We start from the raw sequence: 23,370 nt of genomic DNA, 5'->3' as shown, positions 1-23,370 counted from the left end.
AAATAGATAGGCGTTTCTGCAGTCGCAACCGAGACTCCAGGATGGTATGTTGCCTCCCTGGTGCAAGGGTCAAGGATGTCTCGGAGCGGCTGCAGGGCATTCTGGAGAGGGGAGGGTGAACAGCCAGTTGTCGTGGTGTACATAGGTACCAACGACAGAGGTAAAAAACGGGATGATGTCCGACAAGCTGAATTTAGGGAGCTAGGAGTTAAATTAAAAAGTTGGGCCTCAAAGGTAGTAATCTCAGGATTGCTACCAGTGCCACGTGCTCGTCAGAGTAGGAATCGCAGGAGAGCTCAGATGAATATGTGGCTTGAGGAATGGTGCAAGAGGGAGGGACTCAAATTCCTGGGATATTAGAACAGGTTCTGGGGGAGGTGGGGCCAGTACAAACTGGACGGTCTGCACCTGGGCAGGACCGGAACCAATGTCCTAGGGGGAGTGTTTGCTCGTGCTGTTGGGGTGGGGTTAAACTAATATGGCAGGGGGATGGGAATCTATGCAGAGAGACCGAGGGAAGTAAAATGGGGGCAGAAATAAAAGAAAGGAGAAAAGTAAAAGTGGAGGGCAGAGAAATCCAAGATTAAAATCAAAAGGGGCCACATTACAGCATAATTCTAAAGCGACAGAGTGTTTAAAAAGACACGCCTGAAGGCTCTGTGTCTCAATGCAAGGAGTATTCGTAATAAGATGGACGAATTAACTGCGCAGGCAACTATTAATGAATATGATATAATTGGGATTACGGAGACTTGGCTCCAGGGTGACCAAGGCTGGGAACTCAACATTCAGGAAGGATAGACAGAAAGGAAAAGGAGGTGGGGTCGCATTGCTCATTAAAGAGGAAATTAACACAATAGTAAGGAAGGACATTAGCTTGGATGATGTGGAACTTGTATGGGTAGAGCTGTGGAATACCAAAAAGCAGAAAATGCTAGTGGGAGTTGTGGTGAGGTTGGGGATGGCATGAAACAGGAAATTAGGGATGCGTGCAATAAAGGTACAGCAATTATCATGGGCGACTTTAATCGACATGTAGATTGGGCTAACCAAACTGGTAGCAATACGGTGGAGGAGGATTTCCTGGAGTGTATTAGGGATGGTTTTCCAGACCAATATGTCGAGGAACCAACTCGAGAGCTGGCCATCCTAGATTGGGTGTTGTGTAATGAGAGGATTAATTAGCAGTCTTGTGCGAGGCCCCTTGGGGCAGAGTGACCAAAATATGGTAAAATTCTTTATTAAGATGGAGAGTGACAGTTAAAATAGAGACTAGAGTTCTGAAATTAAGGAAAGATAACTTCGATGGTATTAGACATGAACTGGCTAGGATAGACTGGCAAATGATACTTAAAGGGTGGATAGGCAATGGCAGACATCTACAGATCACATGGATGAACTTCAACAATTGTACATCCCTGTCTGGAGTAAAAATAATGGGAAAGCGGCTCAACTGTGGCTAACAAGGGAAATTAGGGATAGTGTTAAATCTAAAGAAGAGGCATATAAATTGGCCAGAAAAAGCAGCAAACCCGAGGACTTGGAGAAATTTAGAATGCAGCAGAGGAGGACATAGGATTGAATTAGGAGGGGGAAAATAGAGTATGAGAGGAAGCTTGCAGGGAACATAAAAACTGACTGCAAAAGCTTCTACAGATATGTGAAGAGAAAAAGATTAGTGAAGACAAATGTAGGTCCCTTGCAGTCAGAATCAGGTGAATTTATAAAGGGGAACAAAGATATGGCAGACCAATTGAACAAATACTTTGGTTCTGTCTTCACTAAGGAAGAAACAAATAACCTTCCGGAAATACGAGGGGACCGAGGGTCTCGTGAGAAGGAAGAACTGAAGGTAATTGTGTTGGGGAAATTGGTAGGATTGAAGGCCGATAAATCCCCAGGGCCTGATGGGCTACATCCCAAAGTACTTAAGGAAATGGCCCTAGAAATAGTGGATGCATTGGTGATCATTTTCCAATATTCTCTTGACTCTGGATCAGTTCCTATGGACTGGAGGGTAGCTAATGTAACGCCACTTTTTAAAAAAGGAGGGAGAGAGAAAACAGAATTATAGACCGGTTAGCTTGACATCAGTAGAGGGGAAAATGTTGGAATCAATTATTAAAGATGAAATAGCAGTGCATTTGGAAAGCAGTGGCAGGATCGGTCCAAGTCAGCATGGATATATGAAGGGGCAATCATGCTTGACAAATCTTCTAAAAATTTTTGAGGTTGTAACTAGTAGAGTGGACAAGGGAGAACTAGTGGATGTGGTATATTTGGACTTTCAAAAGGCTTTTGACAAGGTCCCACACAAGAGATTAGTGTGCACAATTAAAGCACATGGTATTGGGAACTGGTTGACAGACAGGAATCAGAGAGTCGGAATAAATGGGTCGTTTTCAGAATGGCATAGTGAGGTGCTGCAGTGCTGGGATCCCAGCTATATTTACAATATACATTAATGATTTAGATGAAGGAATTGAATGTAATATCTCCAAGTTTGCAGATGACACGAAACTGGGTGGCGGTGTGAGCTGTGAGGAGGATGCTAAGAGGCTGCAGGGTGAGGTTCGGTGAGTGGGCAAATACATGGCACATGCAGTATAATGTGGATAAATGTGAGGTTATCTTTGGTGGCAAAAACAGGAAGGCAGAATATTATCTGAATGTTGACAGATTAGGAAAAGGGGAGGTGCAACGAGACCTGGGTGTCATAGTACATCAGTCATTGAAAGTTTGAAAACAGGTATAGCAGGCGGTGGAGAAGGCAAATGGCACGTTGGCCTTCATAGCAAGAGGATTTGAGTGAAGGAGCAGGGAGGTCTGACTGTAGTTGTACAGGGCCTTGGTGAGGCCATACCTGGAATATTGTGTTCAGTTTCGGTTTCCAAATCTGAGGAAGGGCGTTCTTGCTGTTGAGGGAGTGCAGTGAAGGTTCACCAGACTGATTCCTGGGATGGCAGGACTGACATTTGAGGAGAGACTGGATCAACTGGGCCTTTATACACTGGAGTTCAGAAGGATGAGAGGGGATCTCGTACAAACATATAAAATTCTGATGGGATTGGACAGGTTAGAGGCAGGAAGAATGTTCCCGATGTTGGGGAAGGCCAGAGCCAGGAGGTCACAGTCGAAGGATAAGGGGTAAGTCATTTAGGACTGAGATGAGGAGAAACTTCTTCAATCAGAGTTGTTAACCTGTGGCATTCTATACGGCAGAAAGTTGCTGATGCCCGGTTGTTAGATCTATTCAAAAGGGAGTTAGATATGGCCCTTATGGCGAAAGGGATCAAGGGGTATGGAGAGAAAGCAGGAAAGGGGTACTGAAGTTGAATGATCAGCCTTGATCTTATTGAATGGCGGTGCAGGCTCGAAGGGATGAATGGCCTACTCCTGCACCTATTTTCGATGTTTCTGAATGGAAATGTCCATGTAGGATTCTGTGCAAAAGATCTATTCCCACACAGTCTCTGGGCAGCCATAGTAAAATGTCAAACAATGGATGGTAGAGACGAGGAAATATACATCTCTTAATACTCTTTGATTAAGTAGCTATTCGAGGAGTGCTTTTTACTGTTTTTCTACAGGTCCTAAAGGGAGAGTTGACGTGGCAAATGTGGGAAGATTATGACTGACTTGCTGCCAGACCTACATGTTGGGAGCTAGCAACCCTCTTAAGAAGAATATAAAAGCAGCTTAACAGTCTTTTTCCATGGAAGACCATTGTCATTGTTTTCAGAAAATTATTATTGAAATGTAATTTCTAATCTAATCAGTTTGTATTGACCAAAATTAATAAAAGGGATGAATTCCGGAGTTGGGTTTGGTTTTGTATCATCTGGCTAAATGTTGCTCCTTGAGGAGGCCAAAATCAGCAGCAAGCCAAACCAACCGTGCAGTCCAGGGAATGTCGATTCTGCAGCAGGTTTTCTTGGGTTTGGGACATAGAAACATAGAAAATAGGTGCAGGAGTAGGCCATTCAGCCCTTCTAGCCTGCACCGCCATTCAATGAGTTCATGGCTGAACATGCAACTTCAGTACCCCCTTCCTGCTTTCTCACCATACCCCTTGATCCCCCAAGTAGTAAGGACTACACCTAACTCCCTTTTGAATATATTTAGTGAATTGGCCTCAACTACTTTCTGTGGTAGAGAATTCCACAGGTTCACCACTCTCTGGGTGAAGAAGTTTCTCCTCATCTCGGTCCTAAATGGCTTACCCCTTATCCTTAGACTGTGACCCCTGGTTCTGGACTTCCCCAACATTGGGACCATTCTTCCTGCATCTAACCTGTCTGAACCCGTCAGAATTTTAAACGTTTCTATGCGGTCCCCTCTCATTCTTCTGAACTCCAGTGAATACAAGCCCAGTTGATCCATTCTTTCTTGATAGGTCAGTCCCACCATCCCGGGAATCAGTCTGCTGAATCTTCGCTGCACTCCCTCAATAGCAAGAATGTCCTTCCTCAAGTTAGGAGACCAAAACTGTACACAATACTCCAGGTGTGGCCTCACCAAGGCCCTGTACAACTGTAGCAACACCTCCCTGCCCCTGTACTCAAATCCCCTCGCTATGAAGGCCAACATGCCATTTGCTTTCTTAACCGCCTGCTTTACCTGCATGCCAACCTTCAATGACTGATGTACCATGACACCCAGGTCTCGTTGCACCTTCCCTTTTCCTAATCTGTCACCATTCAGATAATAGTCTGTCTCTGTTTTTACCACCAAAGTGGATAACCTCACATTTATCCACATTATACTTCATCTGCCATGCATTTGCCCACTCACATAATCTATCCAAGTCACTCTGCAGCCTCATAGCATCCTCCTCGCAGCTCACACTGCCACCCAACTTAGTGTCATCCGCAAATTTGGAGATACTACATTTAATCCCCTCGTCTAAATCATTAATGTACAATGTAAACAGCTGGGGCCCCAGCACAGAACCTTGCGGTACCCCACTAGACATTTTGATATATTTGACGTATTAAAAAATGTTGGCTTTTGTTTCGAAGAATTGTGTGTTTTAAACTGTTTAAAAGCAACTTACTTCACTCAGACTCTGCCATATGTGCTGCTTAGCAGTTTACAGTAACAGCTGCCACTTAACGCATGGCTGTCTGAGCAGACTTTCTACCTTGCCAGGTGACTCCGCTCGATGCCAAGTGATGGCCAATATCTGGTACCATCGGTACCTGGTGTTCTGAATGTGGATGGCATCAGCTGATATCAGTCTTTAGATTCCCATTGACTTACAGCTTAGTAATTGTCTTACATTTCATGTCTTGCACATTATGTGTGTAGGTGAAGTGTATAAGGTATGAAATTGGGATTAATGGGAATTAGAAGGTTGGTATTGCATGCTAGCCATTTGAACTGAACACCAGTGGTTGGGCATTGTACCTTGGTACCTTAGGCATTGATTCCATAGAATGGAGAAAAGTGGGAAAGAAAACCAAAGGGAAAAATGAGAGGAGATAAATTCTGCAGCAAATCTTGTGGCTTTGGAATCGTGGAACACTAGAACCTACTGTCCTTCTACTGCACATTACTGTGTTGAAATTTTAAATGAGCACCAGTTTTGACCATTTTTGGTATACTGTTCATTGCTCAACTTCAAATGTACTTCATTGCCTCTGAAGCACTTTGGAATGTGCTGAGGCCATGGGAAGGGGCTGTATAAATGCATGTCTTTTTTATTTTATTAAATTTTAAAAAAAAAGTAAAGTGCTTGTGGCAGTTGATATTTTTTATATAAAAGAAAGATTTGTATTTACATAGCGCCTTTCACGAGCTCTGGACATCCCAAAGTGCTTTACAACCAATGAAGTACTTTTGAAGTATAGTCACTGTTGTAATGTAGGATATATAGTTAGCGACAACGGTTTACATATTCTAAGTATTTTCAAAGGCAATTTTCCATGTTAATTGTTGACACAAGTGTGGCCAAAAATCATGACTACAGGAAGTGCATGCAGGCAATTTTGTGTAGTGCATATAGATTTGTAATTTGCATGTGTAATCAAGTGTTTGAACAAGTACAAGTTGTTGAAACGAAGTGAAGAGGAGAGTTGTACAAAAATGTGTCCCAGACATGCACAGCCCTCTTTGGGTAAGATGAATTTCATTCGAAGATTGAAGATTGGCTGCAATCAGTGAGGCACTAATCAATTTAAAAATGTGTTGTCTCACACATCAACTGTCCAAGTTAGTGATCAGCTGAGTAACTTTTTTAATTTTTTGCATTCCACGTCTGAAATGAAACCAAAAAATGCAAAACTTAAGTTAGATAAATGAAATTATTTTTATGCTTATCAAAATGCTGGGAAATGGAACGATTTCTATTTCAGGGATCCAGTGTCAAAGATATGCAATGTCGGCATTGAGCATTTGCAGGTCAGTTATAGCTTGGTATTAAATCGAGAGAGTGTGATGATCAATTGTGTCAGCAAGTCTCTCAGAAGTTGAGAGTGGATAGAAATCTTGAGATAAATCTGAAATAAAGTAAAACAAACATTGCAAGACCAATGCTATATTTTAGGTTAATTCAAAGGTTCATGTCAAGGATGTTGAAATTTATTTTTGATGCATATCATGACTACTGGGAGAAAAATACTAATAGTATAGCATCAATGTACAGAACATTCGAGGAAAACTATGTTGTGAAGCTGAATTTAAAGGGTCTATTAGGGATGTTGGAGATGTGGCCCATCTGACAATGCTACTTAGTTTCTGGCTGCAGAACCAGAAGTTTGTCGCTCATCTGGCCGCTGCTAGGCCTAAATAAAGGTTTCATGATCAGGACAATTTTTATGGAATGAACCAAATTACATTTTGAACTAGAAAATTCACTTTGCATTCAATTTTCACCCTTCCCTCACTTTCACATAGCTCATCTCTAACTCTTCCCTTCCTCAACTTCTCTCTCTCCATTTCTCGGGCTCGGCTATCTGAAAATCTAATATAAATCCACTGACTCCCAACAGCTACCTGGACTACACTTTCTCCCACCCTGCTTCCTGTAAGGACTCGATTCCACTCTCCCAGTTTCTCCGTCTCATTGTATTTGTTCTGATCATGCCACCTTCCATACGAGTGCTTCCAATATACCTTCCTTTTTCCTCAACCGAGGATTCCCCTCTACCGTGGCTGACATGGCCCTCGACTGTGTCCGTTCCATTTCCCGCACTTCTGCTCTCACCCCTTCACCTCCCTTCCAGAACCATGATTGAGTTCCCCTTGTCCTCTCCTTTCACCCCACCAGCCTCCACATTCAATGGATCATCTTCCGCCACCTCCAGCGTAATCCTCCCACCAAACACATCTTCCCCTCCCCTCACCTTTCAGCATTCCGAAGGGACCACTCCCTCTGCCACTGCTCAATCACCCCCAACACCCCCTTCCATTCCCACGGCACTTCCCTGTGCAAGTGCAGAAGATGCAACACCTGACCTTTTACCTCCTCCCTTCCCACTGACCTCGGCCCCAAACACTCCTTCCAGGTGAAACAGCGATTTACTTGTACTTGCAATTTAGTATGCTGTGTTCGCTGCTCAAGATGCAGGCTTCTCTACTTTGGGGAGATCAAACACAGATTTGGTGACTGCTTTGCGGAGCATCTCCTTTCAGTCCGTAAGCGTGACCCAGAGCTTCTGGTCGCCTGTCACTTTAATTCTCCACTCTCACTCTCACCTCTCTGTCTTCGGCCTCTTACATTGTTCCAACGAAGCTCAACGCAAGCTCGAGGAACAACACCTCATCTTTCAATTAGACACTTTACAGCCTTCTGGATTCAACATCGTGTTCAACAATTTCAGACCACAACGTCTGCCCATATTTTTTTCCACATGGCAGCTGTTGATTCCCATTTACACCTCTTCTAAACATCTTTTGTTTCTTTACTTAGCTCATTACCATCTCCTTTTGCTTTGTAATATCCTACCTTTTGTCATTTAATCAATCCTGTCTTCTACCCTATCTCAGATCTTTCTGTTTTTCTCTTTCCTCCCTTTTCCCCCCCCCCGCCCTCCCCTCCCTTTCCCTGCCGCTGCATTTGCTTAAAATCTGTTACATCTCTAACTTTTTCGAGTTCTACCGAAAGGTCATCGACCTGAAACGCTAACTTTCGCTCCACAGATGCTGAGTATTTTCAACATTTCTGTTTTTAAGTCCAATGTAATTTTTATTGCATGGGACGAAGGCATTTTCTGTAATTTTCTATAGATGTTTTGGGGATTGTATTTATGTAATACACTGGGGAGAGGAGTCTGATTTAAAGGAGGACAAAATACACATTTTCAAACCTGAATGACAAATTAAGCCAGATCAAAAAAAACAGTTGTGATTCTTACAAAAAACTTTGGCCCAGATTTGCTGCCAAAATAACAGCCGAGTTTAATGACACTCGCTATTTTTAATGTGTAAATTGTCCAGCAACTTGGGTTGAGGAAACGATACCTTGTCAATTGCGAATTGCACTTCATTTTGGAAAATTTGTGACATCTACATCTGTCATATAAATTCAGTACGTGTATTATGCACACTTCTGCTAAAAATTGAACATTATCTCACGAGATTTTGAATGCACCATTAATTTTCAGAGGCATTGGTTATTTTTATGGGAATTATTGTAAAGCTACAGATTGGGGACTGGATAACCTTTTTGGTCTTATGGAAAAACTTCTTTTTTTTTCGAAATTGGATTTCCTGGAGTTGGTTAGCTATGTGCTGTATTACCAACAAATGGGCCTGCTTTTTTTCCCCTCAAATGATTGGTTTATTTGAGTTATTCTGCCATTGAAATTCAGATTACTTGACTGACTTTAGTTTTAAAGCAGCACTATAATAAACATTTTCAGATGGTTACAGAAAATTGTAATGCACAAAATAGTGTAACCCATAATTGATTTTCACTGTTTGAAATAGTTAATTGTAACCCTGACCTCAAGGTACCGTTGCTTGATGATGTACCTTGTTCTGTATCCAAATACTTTCTTACCCAAATAACTTGTAGGTAAATATCAACATAAATATTTGCCTTTTTTAAAACAAAAATTACGTTTATAAAATGGCAACAATAAATCCCAATAGTTCAGTTGGTATGGTCATATCCTGAAATCACTGAGAAATGTTTTCACTCTGAGGGTGGTGAACCTGTGGAATTCTCCACCACAGAAGGCTGTGGAGGCCAAGTCACTGTATATTTAAGAGGAAGATGGATAGATTTCTAGAAACAAAAGGCATCAAGGGGTATGGGGAAAAAGTGGGAATATGGTGTTGAGATAGAGGATTAGCCATGATATTGAATGACGGTGTAGACTTAAAGGGCCGAATGGTTTACTACTGCTCCTATTTTCTATGTTTCTATGATGTGGTGGCTGAAATTAAATCTGGGAACCACATATGTGATGAGTTGAAGGATTACCAGAGTTTGATCATGGGATGGAACATTTCATGAAAGCAATTACCTGCTGGGGCTGAAATGTGAAAAATAACAGTTGATGCTGATAAGTCAGTGGTGTACATATGGTATATTTTCCTGAAATCTGGAGCTAATTTAATAAAAATAGAGCTCCTAAGTACTGATCAGTTGTGACAGAGGAGATAAAGAAATTCTGTTTGTAAGGTGGTTGGAAAAACTATCAGCTTTCCAGAAGTTTTCAAAGTGGAATTGGATACATACTCAAAGAAAATAGTTGCGGGGCTATAGGGAAAGAGTGGGGTTAATTCGATAGCTTCTTCAAAGAGTCGAATGGCTTTCATTCATGCTGTAAGATTCTATGATCTCGCCACCTTGCAAATGTATCTGAATAACTGCTAAGATTTTATTTTTGCCATTGTAAAGTTCATGACATCTGGGGCTTCACAGATGAAGTTGATCATTGGAATGCACCCACGATCGGGAGCAAGTTGGAGAAAAACAAATAACAGATTTGTGTAGTGCCATTCATGTCGCCAAGAAATCTGTGTTTGACAGCCAGTAAAGGAGAGGGCCAAAGATGGATCCTTTCGGTCTCCAGAGGTGAAGGTGCAGGAGCAACCACTGCAGGTGATTCTCTGGCTACAACTGGATAGATAAGAATAACATCACGTAAGGACAGTCCCAACCAGCTGGATGACGGAGGAGAGGTTTTGGAGGAGGATGGTGTGTGGTCAGCCATGTCAAAGGCTGCAGATAGGTCGAAAAGGATGAGGAGGGATAGCTTACCATGGTCACAGACACCTCGGATGTAATTTATGACTTTGAGAAGAGTTGTTTCAGTGCTGTGGCGGGTAAGGAAACCAGATTGGAGGGGTTCAAATGTGAAGTAGGAAAGATGGGCATGGATTTGTGAGGCGACAATACATTCAAAAGACTTGAGAGGAAAGGGAGGTGGTAGTTTGCAAAGACACAGGGGTCTTTGAGGGGGGTGGTGATGGTGGCACATTTGAAGGGGAGTAGGGCAGTACCTGATGAGAGGAAACCATTAACAATATTACCAAACATGGGGGCTAGGAAGGGTGGTTAGCAGATTGGTGGGAATCGAATTGAGGGAGCAGGAGGCGAGCCTCATGGACTAGAAGAGTGCATGAAGGGAGAGGAGAGAAAAACCAGAGAAAGATGCGAATTTAGGGCTTGGGTGGGGTGAACTTGACTAGATATTTGGCTTGGTGCGAGGGAAGCAGCAGAGACAGCTGAAAGGATAGTCACAATTATGGTGACACAGAAGTTCATGAGCTCCTCGCACTCGTTGGAGGTGAATGAAGAGACGCCAGTTATCTTTGCATTCTGAGATGATCCTTGAATATTGAGAAGGTTTTGCCGAGGAGAGCAGGACCTATAGGAACAGGAGTATGCCTTTTGGCCCCTTGAGCTTGTTCCGTGAATGATCTGTGACCTAACTTCATATACCCATCTTGCCCCATATCCCTTAATATTTTTGGATCACAATCTTATCAATCTCAGATTTAAAATTAACAGTTGACTCCACATCAATTGTCATTTGCGGAAGAGTTCCAAACTTCTACCGCCCTCTGGTGCTTTATGTGGTCCAGCCAGATCTGGCGATGAATGGCTAAACCAGTTGTCTGCCATAAATGTTTGAGTCTGCATCCCTTGGACTTAAGGGAGTGGGGGTGAAGGCTGTCTTGGCGGGACAACCAGGATGAGAGAGAAGAATGGTTTTAGTGGGGTCAAAGGTAGAGGCGAGGTTGTGATTGAGCTGATCTGTAACTGCAGAAATGTCATTGTGAATGGAGGGCCAAAGACTAAACATTTGGGAGTCAGAAAATGCAGTAGGGGAGATTTCTTTCTGGGGCGGACACGGAAAGAAGTGGGGTTGAGAGGGGTAAGGTGAGTGGAGAGGGGTACAAGGAAGTGATGGGTCTTATCTGTGATTGAAACGATGGGAGTAGAGAGGCCACTTGAGATGGCAAGCTCGAAGGGGTGGTTGTGAACGGATAGTGAAGTTTCTATGGAGTGAGAGATTAAGGGCGCAAAGGAGGGCAGTTAATCAAGAGGAGAGAGGGTATTAGAGTTGAGATCACCGAGGATGAGGAATCGCTCGGTGCTGAGGGAGGAAAGCAGTGAAGATATCTGGGTGAGAAACTTGGCATGGTACTTAGGGATGTGGTAGAGAGTGAGGATTTTAAAGGAGGCGTGGAACAAGGTGAGATGCTCAAAGGAGGAGGAGGTGCCAGAGTAGGGAAACAGACCATGGTGTGATTTGGTGATGGCCACAGCACCACAGCAGCAGTCTGAACAGGACAAGTAGTGGAAGGTCGAGCCAGGTGGGGAGGCTTCATTAAGGGGGAAGGTGTCATCACCTGTCAGCCAAGTTTCCGTCAAGGCTATGATGTTGCAATTATCCACAATAAGCTCATGAATGGCAAAGGCCTTGGTCACAAATGAACGGAGATTCTCAAGGCAGATGCAGAGAGAAGCGATGTTTTATAACGCTGGGAGGGGTGAGTGGGGCGCGAAGGAGATTTACAAGGCTAGCCCCCAACGAGCATGCTCGGCAGGAATTTCGGAAAAAGTAGGAAAGGCAGTTTGGTTTGCTGCTCGTAAAGAGGATACAGTCTTGCATTGAAATGTCAGATTAAATTATGCTCCTGCTCCTGTCCTGAAGTGGGGCTTGAACCCACAACCATCTGATGCAGGAGTGAGTGCTTACAGTACTTCGAGAAAGCATTGGTGTAAAATTAGTGCTAAATTTAAAGTAAACAAATTGTGTTTAAAATACTTGGTTTATGAATTTTACAGAAAATTGAGTTTATTTGCAATTGAGTTAATACTGTATTCATATCTTGGGTGTTAACTTGTTCATGTGCCCTTTTATTCTTGGAGCTTCATCAACTGATGTGAATGTAAAATGCAAAAATACAACTGTCCTGAGTCAAAATAAAACTTCTTGTTTGCAACTCCGCTTGTAATTAGCTGCACAAATTGTGGCAAGTATAAATTTGGTAATTTTACATTTAGAAATTATTTCCAAAGGTGCTGTTAAATTGCATGACTTTATTCATTCTGTTCATTTAATTCCATGCATCGGTGCTTTTGTGTAATGCTCATCTTCTATGAGTAGGCATTGATGCATGGGAGGCACCAGAGAGTCGGAATGATGTATAACGGTTTAGATTATTTCTTTCTGCTTGGGTGGGTACCCTGAGTTGGGTATGAAAGCAAGCCATGGTGTATCTCCCAACTAAATGGTACCTCTGGTCCTATTGGCTCTCTCATGGGCCATGTTTCTCACCTGACTATTAAATGCTTCGTACGAAGCAGCATAAGAAATTGCTATTTTTAAGTTTTATTTTTTGGTTAACCCTAAAAAATATATTTTGATGTAGTATATACTGCAGTACTGAAACTTGTTCATCTCTGTGCTGAATTTTGACTGAAAGAAGGTCAAATGTGCAGTGATCTGAATTGATAATTGATTCTGTTTACCTTGGAAAATAACTTCATATTCAGTCGAAAATATGTTGCCTTTATTAAGCACAAAGCTACATTTTTATTCGGACCAGTTTTGATTTAATTTTGTCACCAATGTCTTGTAAAGTTTATACTAATTTTTCTCCACTCTTTCCTATTAGGATTCAGAAGCAACAATTTTTGTCAATGAACAACCGAAAGGACGACATGGAGATCCCCTCCCACTACCGCCACTTACTGCGGGAATTGAATGAACAGCGGCAGCATGGCATCCTATGTGATGTTTGCATCATTGTAGAGGGGAAAATCTTTAAAGCGCACAAAAATGTTCTGCTTGGTAGTAGCCGCTACTTCAAGACTTTGTACTGTCAGGTGCAGAAGATGTCCTCGGACCAGGCGACTGTGACTCATTTGGACATAGTCACAGCACAAGGTTTCAAAGTAATTATAGATTTTATGTATTCAGCACACCTAGCACTGAGTAGCAAGAATGTCATTGAGGTAATGTCAGCTGCAAGCTATTTGCAGATGACGGACATAGTTCAGGCATGTCACAGTTTTATCAAGGCAGCTTTAGATATCAGCATAAAGACTGAGCCATCAGAGGATATTATGGAGTATGATATGGGAGCCCCCTCAAGCAGCAGCATTGATGTTGTAATGCCAGTAGCAGTGGGCAGGAGTAGCTCTCCCTGGTTGGAAAGACGACGAACAAGCCCGGCAAATTCTTCTGGAGATTCGGCAATTGCAAGTTGTCATGATGGTGGGAGCAGCAACAGCAAAGAGGAACATGAGCAGAAAACTGACAGTCACGATGACATCTCATCACAGTCACTCTGGTCCAGTGATGTTGGTTACAATTCATTTAGAGTCAAGGAGGAACAGATCTCTCCTTCGCATTATGGAGGTGCTGAACTGAGAGAATCTCACCTTGGCAAGAACAGCACTTCAACACAGAACACTTTTTCGGATCAGGCCCCTGAGGTATGGCAGCTGCCTGGCCGGAAAAAGAATCGTAAAAATAAACAAACCGTGCGCCATATTACGCAGCATGTTGAAGTAGACAGCAGAGCCAGCTCCCCAATGCCATCAATGCTTACTGTTGCTGGGTGGCCATACAATAGCCGTGATGTGACAGGTAAGCAAAAGGTTAAATTAATGTTGGCATCACTTTCTTGTCGATGGATGTGCTTTAAAAAATTACTGGCTATTATCGAATCTTGTACCACAAGGTATTCACCCCGTAGTGTCTGTACCGGCTCTTTGAAAGAGCGATCCAATTAGTCCCACTCCCCCGCTCTTTCCCCATCGTCCCTGTATTGTATGCTATAGTAAATCTGAGTATGTTGTAATGTTTTTATAATTTTGTAACTTTGTAGGATAGTCTCACCATTAAGTAAAGTCTTTCAAATAAGAACTAATAAACATTTTAGTAGCTGGGAAGAGCTTTGCAAAAGCTTGAAGGCTCTGTGCCTCAATGCGAGGAGTATTCGGAATAAGGTGGACGAATTAACTGCGCAGATAGCAGTTAATGGATATGAAGTAATTGGCATCACAGAGACATGGCTCCAGGGTGACCAAGGCTGGGAACTCAACACCCAGGGGTATTCAACATTTAGGAAAGATAGAAAGGAAAAAGAGGTGGGTTGACATTGCTGTTTAAAGAGGAAATTAATGCATTAGTAAGGAAGGGACAAAAGCTTGGATGATGTGGAATTGGTATGGGTGGAGCTACGGAATACCAAAGGGCAGAAAACGCTGCTGGGAGTTGTGTACAGACCACCAAACAGTAGTAGTGAGGTTGGGGACAGCATCAAACAATAAATAAGGGATGTGTGCAATAAAGGTACAGCAGTTATCATGGGCAACTTTAATTTACATAAAGATTGGGCTAACCAAACTGGTAGCAACGCGGTGGAGGAGGATTTCCTGGAGTGTATTAGGGATGGTTTGACCAATATGTCGAGGAACCAACCAGAGAGCTGGCCATCCTAGCCTGGGTGATGTGCAATGAGAAGGGACTAATTAGCAGTCTTGTTGTGCGAGACCCCTTGGGGAAGAGTGACCATAATATGGTAGAATTCTTTATTAAGATGGAGAGTGATGCGGCTAATTCAGAAACTAAGGTCCTGAACTTAAGGAAAGGTAACTTTGACGGCATGAGGCGTGAATTGGGTAAAATAGACTGGCAAATGATACTTAAAGGGTTGACGGTGGATAGGCAATGGCAAACATTTATAGATCACATGGATGAACTTCAAGTGTACATTCCTGTCTGGAGTAAAAAAACAAAACCGGGAAGGTGGCTCAACCGTGGCTAACAAGGGAAATTAAGGATAGTGTTAGATCCAAGGAAGAGGCATATAAATTGGCCAGAAAAAGCAGCAAACCTGAGGACTGGGAGAAGTTTAGAATTTAGCAGAGGAGGACAAAGGGTTTAATTAGGAGGGGGGAAATAGAGTATGATAGGAAGCTTGCAGGGAACATAAAAACCGACTGCAAAAGCTCCTATAGATATGTGAAGAGAAAAAGATTAGTCAAGACAAACGTAGGTCCCTTCCAGTCAGATTCAGGTGAAATTATAATGGGGAACAAAGAAATGGCAGACCAATTGAACAAATACTTTGGTTCTGTCTTCACGAAGGAAGACACAAATAATCTTCCGGAGGTACGAGGGGACCGAGGGTCTAGTGAGAAGGAGGAACTGAAGGATATCCTTATTAGGCGGGAAATTGTGTTGGGGGAATTGATTGGATTGAAGGCTGATAAATCCCCGGGGCCTGATTGTCTTCATCCCAGAGTACTTAGGGAAGTGGCACTAGAAATAATGGATGCATTGGTGATCATTTTCCAACAGTCTATCGACTCTGGATTAGTTCCTATGGACTGGAGGGTAGCTAATGTAACGCCACTTTTTAAAAAAGGAGGGAGAGAGAAAACAGGTAATTATAGACCAGTTAGCCTGACATCAGTAGTGGGGAAAATGTTGGAATCAATTATTAAGGGTGAAATAGCAGCGCATTTGCAGAGCAGTGACGGGATTGGTCCAAGTCAGCATGGATTTATGAAAGGGAAATCATGCTTGACAAATCTTCTGGAATTTTTTGAGGATGTAACAAGCAGAGTGGACAAGGGAGAACCAGTGGATGTGATGTATTTGGACTTTCAAAAGGCCTTTGACAAGGTCCCACATAAGAGATTGGTGTGCAAAATCAAAGCACATGGTATTGGGAGTAATGTACTGGCGTGGATAGAGAATTGGTTGGCAGACAGGAAGCAGAGTCGGGATAAACAGGTCCTTTTCGGAATAGGAGGCGGTGACTAGTGGAGTGCCGCAGGGATCAGTGCTGGGACCCCAGCTCTTTACAATATATATTAATGATTTGGATGAAGGAATTGAGTGTAATATCTCCAAGTTTTCAGATGACACTAAACTGGGTGGCGGTGTGAGCTGTGAGGAGGATGCTAAGAGGCTGCAGGGTGATTTGGGCAGGTTAGGTGAGTGGGCAAATGCATGGCAGATGCAGTGTAATGTGGATAAATGTGAGGTTATCCACTTTGGTGGCAAAACCAGGAAGGCAGAATATTATCTGAATGGCAGCAGATTAGGAAAAGTGGAGATGCAACGAGACTTGGGTGTCATGGTTCATCAGTCATTGAAAGTTGGCATGCAGGTGCAGCAGGTGGTGAAGAAGGCAAATGGCATGTTGGCCTTCATAGCTATGGGATTTGAGTGCAGGAGCAGGGAGGTCTTACTGCAATTGTACAGGGCCTTGGTGAGGCTTCACCTGGAATATTGTGTTCAGTTTTGGTCTCCTAATCTGAGGAAGGATGTTCTTGCTATAGAGGGAGTGCAGCGAAGGTTCACCAGACTCATTCCACGAATGGCTGGACTGACATATGTGGAGAGACTGGATCAAATGGGCCTTTGGATCAGTTCCTATGGAGTGGAGGGTAGCCAATGTAACCCCACTTTTTAAAAAAGGAGGGAGAGAGAAAACAGGGAATTATAGACCGGTCAGCCTGACCTCAGTAGTGGGTAAAATGATGGAATCAATTATTAAGGATGTCATAGCAGTGCATCTGGAAAATGGTGACATGATAGGTCGAAGTCAGCATGGATTTGTGAAAGGGAAATCATGCTTGACAAATCTTCTGGAATTTTTTGAGGATGTTTCCAGTAAAGTGGACAAAGGAGAACCAGTTGATGTGGTATATTTGGACTTTCAGAAGGCTTTCGACAAGGTCCCACACAAGAGATTAATGTGCAAAGTTAAAGCACATGGGATTGGGGGTAGTGTGCTGACGTGGATTGAGAACTGGTTGTCAGACAGGAAGCAAAGAGTAGGAGTAAACGGGTACTTTTCAGAATGGCAGGCAGTGACTAGTGGAGTGCCGCAAGGTTCTGTGCTGGGGCCCCAGCTGTTTACATTGTACATTAATGATTTAGACGAGGGGATTAAATGCAGTATCTCCAAATTTGCGGATGATACTAAGTTGGGTGGCAGTGTGAGCTGCGAGGAGGATGCTATTAGGCTGCAGAGTGACTTGGATAGGTTAGGTGAGTGGGCAAATGCATGGCAGATGAAGTATAATGTGGATAAATGTGAGGTTATCCACTTTGGTGGTAAAAACAGAGAGACAGACTATTATCTGAATGGTGACAGATTAGGAAAAGGGAAGGTGCAACGAGACCTGGGTGTCATGGTACATCAGTCATTGAAGGTTGGCATGCAGGTACAGCAGGCGGTTAAGAAAGCAAATGGCATGTTGGCCTTCATAGCGAGGGGATTTGAATACAGGGGCAGGGAGGTGTTGCTACAGTTGTACAGGGCCTTGGTGAGGCCACACCTGGAGTATTGTGTACAGTTTTGGTCTCCTAACTTGAGGAAGGACATTCTTGCTATTGAGGGAGTGCAGCGAAGGTTCACCAGACTGATTCCCGGGATGGCGGGACTGACCTATCAAGAAAGATTGGATCAATTGGGCTTGTATTCACTGGAGTTCAGAAGAATGAGAGGGGACCTCATAGAAACGTTTAAAATTCTGACGGGTTTAGACAGGTTAGATGCAGAAAGAATGTTCCCAATGTTGGGGAGGTCCAGAACCAGGGGTCACAGTCTGAGGATAAGGGGTAAGCCATTTAGGACCGAGATGAGGAGAAACTTCTTCACCCAGAGAGTGGTGAACCTGTGGAATTCTCTACCACAGAAAGTAGTTGAGGCCAATTCACTAAATATATTCAAAAGGGAGTTAGATGAAGTCCTTACTACTCGGGGGATCAAGGGTTATGGCGAGAAAGCAGGAAGGGGGTACTGAAGTTTCATGTTCAGCCATGAACTCATTGAATGGCGGTGCAGGCTAGAAGGGCTGAATGGCCTGCTCCTGCACCTATTTTCTATGTTTCTATGTTTATACACTGGCGTTTAGAAGGATGAGAGGGGATCTCATAGAAACGTATACGATTCTGACGGGACAGGTTAGATGCGGGAAGAATGTTCCGATGTGGGGAAGTCCATTACTGGGGACACAGTCTTAGGATAAGGGGTAGGCCATTTAGGACTGAAATGAGGAGAAACTTCTTCACTCAGTGAGTTGTTAACCTGTGGAATTCCCTGTTGCAGAGAGTTGTTGATGCCAGTTCATTGGATATATTCAAGAGGGAGTTAGATATGGCCCTTATGGCTAAAGGGAACAAGGAGTATGGAGAGAAAGCAGGAAAGGGGTCCTGAGGTGAATGATCAGCCATGATCTTATTGAATGGTGGTGCAGGCTCGAAGGGCCGAATGGCCCACTCCTGCACCTATTTTCTATGTTTCTATGAATCAAAATGGACTTTAGCAAAGCTTTTGATAAGGTCCCACTGAGCAGACTAGTCACGAAGGTAAAAGCCCATGGCATCCAGGGTAAAGTGGTAAGTTGGATCTAAAATCTAAAATTGGAAGCCAAGGGTAATGATTGATTGATGTTTTTGTGACTAGAAGGATGTTTCCAGTGGGGTTCTGCAGGGCTCAGTACTGGGTCCCTTGCCTTTTGTGGTACACATCAATGATCTAGATTTGAATATAGGAGGTATGATTAAGAAATTTGCAGTTTGCACTAAAATTGGCTGTGTGGTTGATAATGAAGAGGAAAGTCATGGACTGGAGGAAAGCGTAACAGTGGCAAATGGAATTTAATTCGGAGAAGTGTGAAGTAATGCTCTTGGGGAGGGCTAATAAGGAAAGGGTATACACATTAAACAGTAGGCCACTTAATGGTGTAGATGAACAAAGGGACCTTGGAGTGCTTGTCTATAATCCTTGAAAGTAGCAGGCCAGGTGGCTAAGATGGTTAAGAAGGCATATGGAATGCTTGCTTTTGTTGGCCGAGGCATAGAATACAAGAGCAGGGAGGTTATGCTTTAAATTGTTTAATGCTCTGGTTAGGCCATAACTGGAATACTGACTGCAGTTCTGGTCGCCGTATTATAGGAAGGACATGATTGCAGAGGAGATTTACGAGGATGCTGCCTGGAATGGAGAATCTTCGCTATGAGGACAGATTGGATAGACTGGGTTTGTTCTCTTTGGAAAGGAGGAGGTTGAGAGGAGACCTCCATTGAGGTGTATAAAATGTTGAGGGGCCTGGATATAGTGGATAGCAAGGGCCTATTTCCCTTAGTGGAGGGGTCAATTACGAGTGGGGATAGTTGTAAAGTGGTTGGTGAGAGGTTTAGAGGTGATTTGAGGGGCAGCTTCTTCACGCAGAGGATTGTGGGGGTCTGGAACTCACTGCCTGGAAGGGTGGGAGAGGCAGAAACCCTCACGCCATTTAAAAGGTGCTTGGATGGGCACTTGAAGTGCCGCAACCTGCAGGATTACGGACCTAGAGCTGGTAAGTGAGATTAGACTGGATCACCTCTTGTATCTGCGCCAGCCAACGATGGTAAGTACTTCAGGGAATCCAATACGGCCAGAGTGATCTCCTGGACGAGTTTCGATCGCCTGGATGGGTGGGGAGGAATTTTTCCAGATTTTTTCCCCAATTGGCCTGGATTTTTATCTGGTCTTTTGCTTCTCCCAGGAGATCACATGGCTCCAGTTGAGGTGGAGTGTAAAATATTGCGATGCATGGGGTATCGCAGTTGTGTGGGGCAGACTGGTTGGGCCGGATGCTCCTTACCTTTGATCATGGGTTTACATGTAACCTTCAGGTCTGCTGATGGAGAGCCATGTGGCTCTTTGTCAGCCGGCGTGGACACGATGGGCCGAAATGGCCTCCTGCACTGTTCATTTCTATGTTTCAACGTTTAATTGACCTAAAAATAAAATCTGTACTTGCCAAGCAAATGACAAATTAATTTCATCGAGAAACACTTCAGATGTAGAAAGGGTATATATTATAGTTGAATCATACTAAAACTTGAAATTGCCATTTGCATGTCTGCAGGACCTCTAGCCAGTTCTAAAGCTCAACATTTTGTCATTTGATCATTATTTATATTTTATGTATTTATATTTTCTGCAATCAAAATCGCCAGGGTACAATTTTTTTTAATTCTGAAGGAGCAGAAGTGCAAGTCATTAAGATGCTTTCCATTCAAACCTACAACAACGGTTATGGAATAGGATAAGGATACCAAAAATTCGTCACATACCCCAGTTTTATTTGTACAACCGGCTTACACTTGAATTTCTTCATTGCAATATGTTAGATTTTCAATTCAAGGAAATATGATCTTTATGATCAATTGATAGTTCTGATCAGGCAACTGCTGTAGTGATTTAATAAAAATCCAGTTTTATAAATACTGCTGAATAAGTAATTGTAAATAGTTAACAAACCTCATTCAATCATTAAATGTATGCAGTAGTTTTTAAGTCTCTGCATTAGATGATGAAAAGCTCATAATCCTGAGAAGGTTGTAGAGTGAGCGCCTATATATAATACCACTCTTTGAATTCTGTCGTGATAACTGAATCAGCTTAATTTACATTTTGTTGGCTTAGCAAATGCCCTGATTTATTCTTAAATGTTTGTAATGCTCGTTTGCAGGTCTTATTTGTTCCTGTTATTTGTTGATTGCTCTTGTCGATACACACACACACTCTTGACATTGGGTTGGTTAGTGCACAGATCTTGTGTTTTCCGACTCCATTCCAGTCTATTAAAATGGTTGCCTTCCCTATCAACATACTAGTTCCATTAAGCTGCATTAACTTGCATGGATTACTCTGAGCCCTGCAAGCACATCCCCTTTTTGCTCTCATTTATTTTCTAGGAAATGGCACTGTGGTCGGCAGCCAAGAGTGAATTACTTTACACAAAGTACCTCTTCCTTTCCCAGTGTTCTATGAATTTCCATTCTAACTGTTATGATTGTATTCAGATAATTAAGGAAATCAGACCGTTGTTTTAAATGCTACTTTCCTTCTGTCAAAGATCTTTTAAAGCGGACTTTCAGTTTGCTAATGTATTTTAGTCTGCTGAATGGTGCCTCTCCATTCCCCTCTAAATTACTTTAGCTTGTCTCCTTGGAGAACCTGAGAGAATATTTGTTTCCATTTTGTAGTGTAAAGTCAATATAAAGACTTCTTGAAAGCATCTGTAATGATTGGAGCATGCATTATTGTAACATTTATTTGGCTAACTTCAGTATTTTGTACTAAGTTATACTCACTGATTTTAGTATGTAGATTTTATCTGCTTTTTATAAAATCATAAACACTGCATTACATGTAGATATCTTGTGTAATTCTGAGAATGCAGAATTCTGTCCAAACGTTTTCATGGGAGAAGAATGAAAAGTTTTGCATTGTATCCAGAGTGTCATTCTGCTTGTGGAAAAGCAGTTTTCAAGTTTGGTTCCTGCTTGAGTCATCGTACCATCATTCTTGTGTGAATATCTGTTCTACCAGCTGTGTTCTCTGGATTTTTGCCTGCTTTGCTCTCCATGTGCCTGCTACTTATAAATACTTGCAAGCATAAAAACTAAGAATAAAGCAAAAACACCAAACAAGAAATAGATAAAAATAGAAATGGAACCCAGAAAGCGCATGGCGTAACCAAAAAAAAAAAGAGCTTCGGCACAATGACTAGACTGTTACAGGCTGAAGAGTTAGGCAGAAAAACAGCTTGAACATTCCATTGCTGTTTTCAATATCAGGGGGAATTTCACTGCTGTTGAATCTTGGGGATGGAATTATATTTCATATTCGCAATTTAAGCAATTTGTATTTTATTATTTCAGTTATCTTTCATAAACTTTCAAATAGCTTGCCCATCTTTTTCACCACTTTTTGAAACTCTAAATATTAAACATGATATATCAATGTACTGCCTCCTTCAGATGGTCCCAAATCTTTCCCCCCGCTCTGCTTTGAACATTACAGTTTGGGCAGTTCAACAACGAGGAGAGTGATGGCAAAAGATTACACCTGCGATATTTTGAAATCTCCTTCAGGCTGGTTAGAAGCCGGGTAAAAGTACACAATTCCATCTTTGCACTCTCAGATTTATTTTCGACTTGTGGATAGTTGTAAGGTTCAGCACCATTTGGAAAATAATTCTGAGGATTAGCTCCTTGAGTGAAGCCCATTTAACTCCTTCAATTGGCAACAATTAACTCAATTAAGATCTACGGTAATGAAGTCTGATTTCTCATCGATGACTAATTTTGATTCTAAACCTGTCAACCCCATTAATGTGCTTGTGCCATGATCCCATTTTTACATCACATAGCAGCACTGCATCAGCCCAGTGCCTTGGGGAGGTCATCATTCCAAAGTCAGTTCTGTCTTTGTTGGTGCAGGAACAAGGTAGGTCATATCATTGATATGAGCACAACTGATGACAAGAAAACAGCTAGTTTGCCATCGGCTATTACTACAATATAAAGACCGCTCGAAATGAACTTGTTCAAATTAGCAATATAATTGAGGAAATGTCACAAGTTAGAAAGTTCTGTGAAATAGGGCTTTTGTCATGTCAGCCACTGGATTTGTCCAGTTTTCTAGACTGGAGAACAGCGGGGAGTATGTAGAAAACTGACATGAATAGATCAAAGCATGTTTGAGATAAAGCCCAGCGTTGCCTCCAACCTTAAAAGCAATTTAGTGTAAAAGTCAAAGCTGAAGTGTTCGCAACCATCTTCAGCCAGAAGTACCGAGTGGACGATCCATCTTGGCCTCCTCCTGAGGCTCCCACCATCGCAGATACCAGTCTTCAGCCAATGTGATTCGCTCCATGTTATATCAAGAAATGGCTAATCGCACTGGATACAGCAAATGCTATGCACCCGACAACATCCAGGCTGTAGTGCTGAAGATCTGTGCTCCAGAACTAGCTGCGGCTCTAGCCAAGCTTGTTCCAGTACAGCTGCAACACAGCATCGACCCAAAAAAGTGGAACATCTTTCAGGTCCTGCCCACAAAAAGCTTGACCAATCCAATCTGGCCAATTACCAC

At 42.6% G+C, this 23,370-nt stretch overlaps 1 protein-coding gene across 7 annotated transcripts in view; it reads left to right on the top strand.

Annotated features, from left to right (window-relative positions):
• The window catches only part of LOC139277555 (zinc finger and BTB domain-containing protein 46-like), a 104,632-nt gene that overhangs the window by 15,527 nt on the left and 65,735 nt on the right, over positions 1-23,370 (top strand). For all 7 annotated transcript variants that reach the window (XR_011596108.1, XM_070896156.1, XM_070896157.1 and 4 more), the window contains one exon: positions 13,084-14,060. Coding sequence is in view for 6 of the 7 variants with exons in the window: in XM_070896156.1 (XP_070752257.1) it covers positions 13,084-14,060 (977 nt within the window). In the remaining variant the exon portion in view is untranslated. The remainder of the gene's footprint in view (positions 1-13,083; positions 14,061-23,370) is intronic.

Source organism: Pristiophorus japonicus, chromosome 12 (genome assembly GCF_044704955.1).
Source record: "Pristiophorus japonicus isolate sPriJap1 chromosome 12, sPriJap1.hap1, whole genome shotgun sequence".
Classification (NCBI taxonomy): Eukaryota; Metazoa; Chordata; class Chondrichthyes; family Pristiophoridae; genus Pristiophorus; species Pristiophorus japonicus.
The sequence above is the reverse complement of the archived record's forward strand: the minus strand, read 5'-3'. Positions and strand labels throughout refer to the sequence as shown.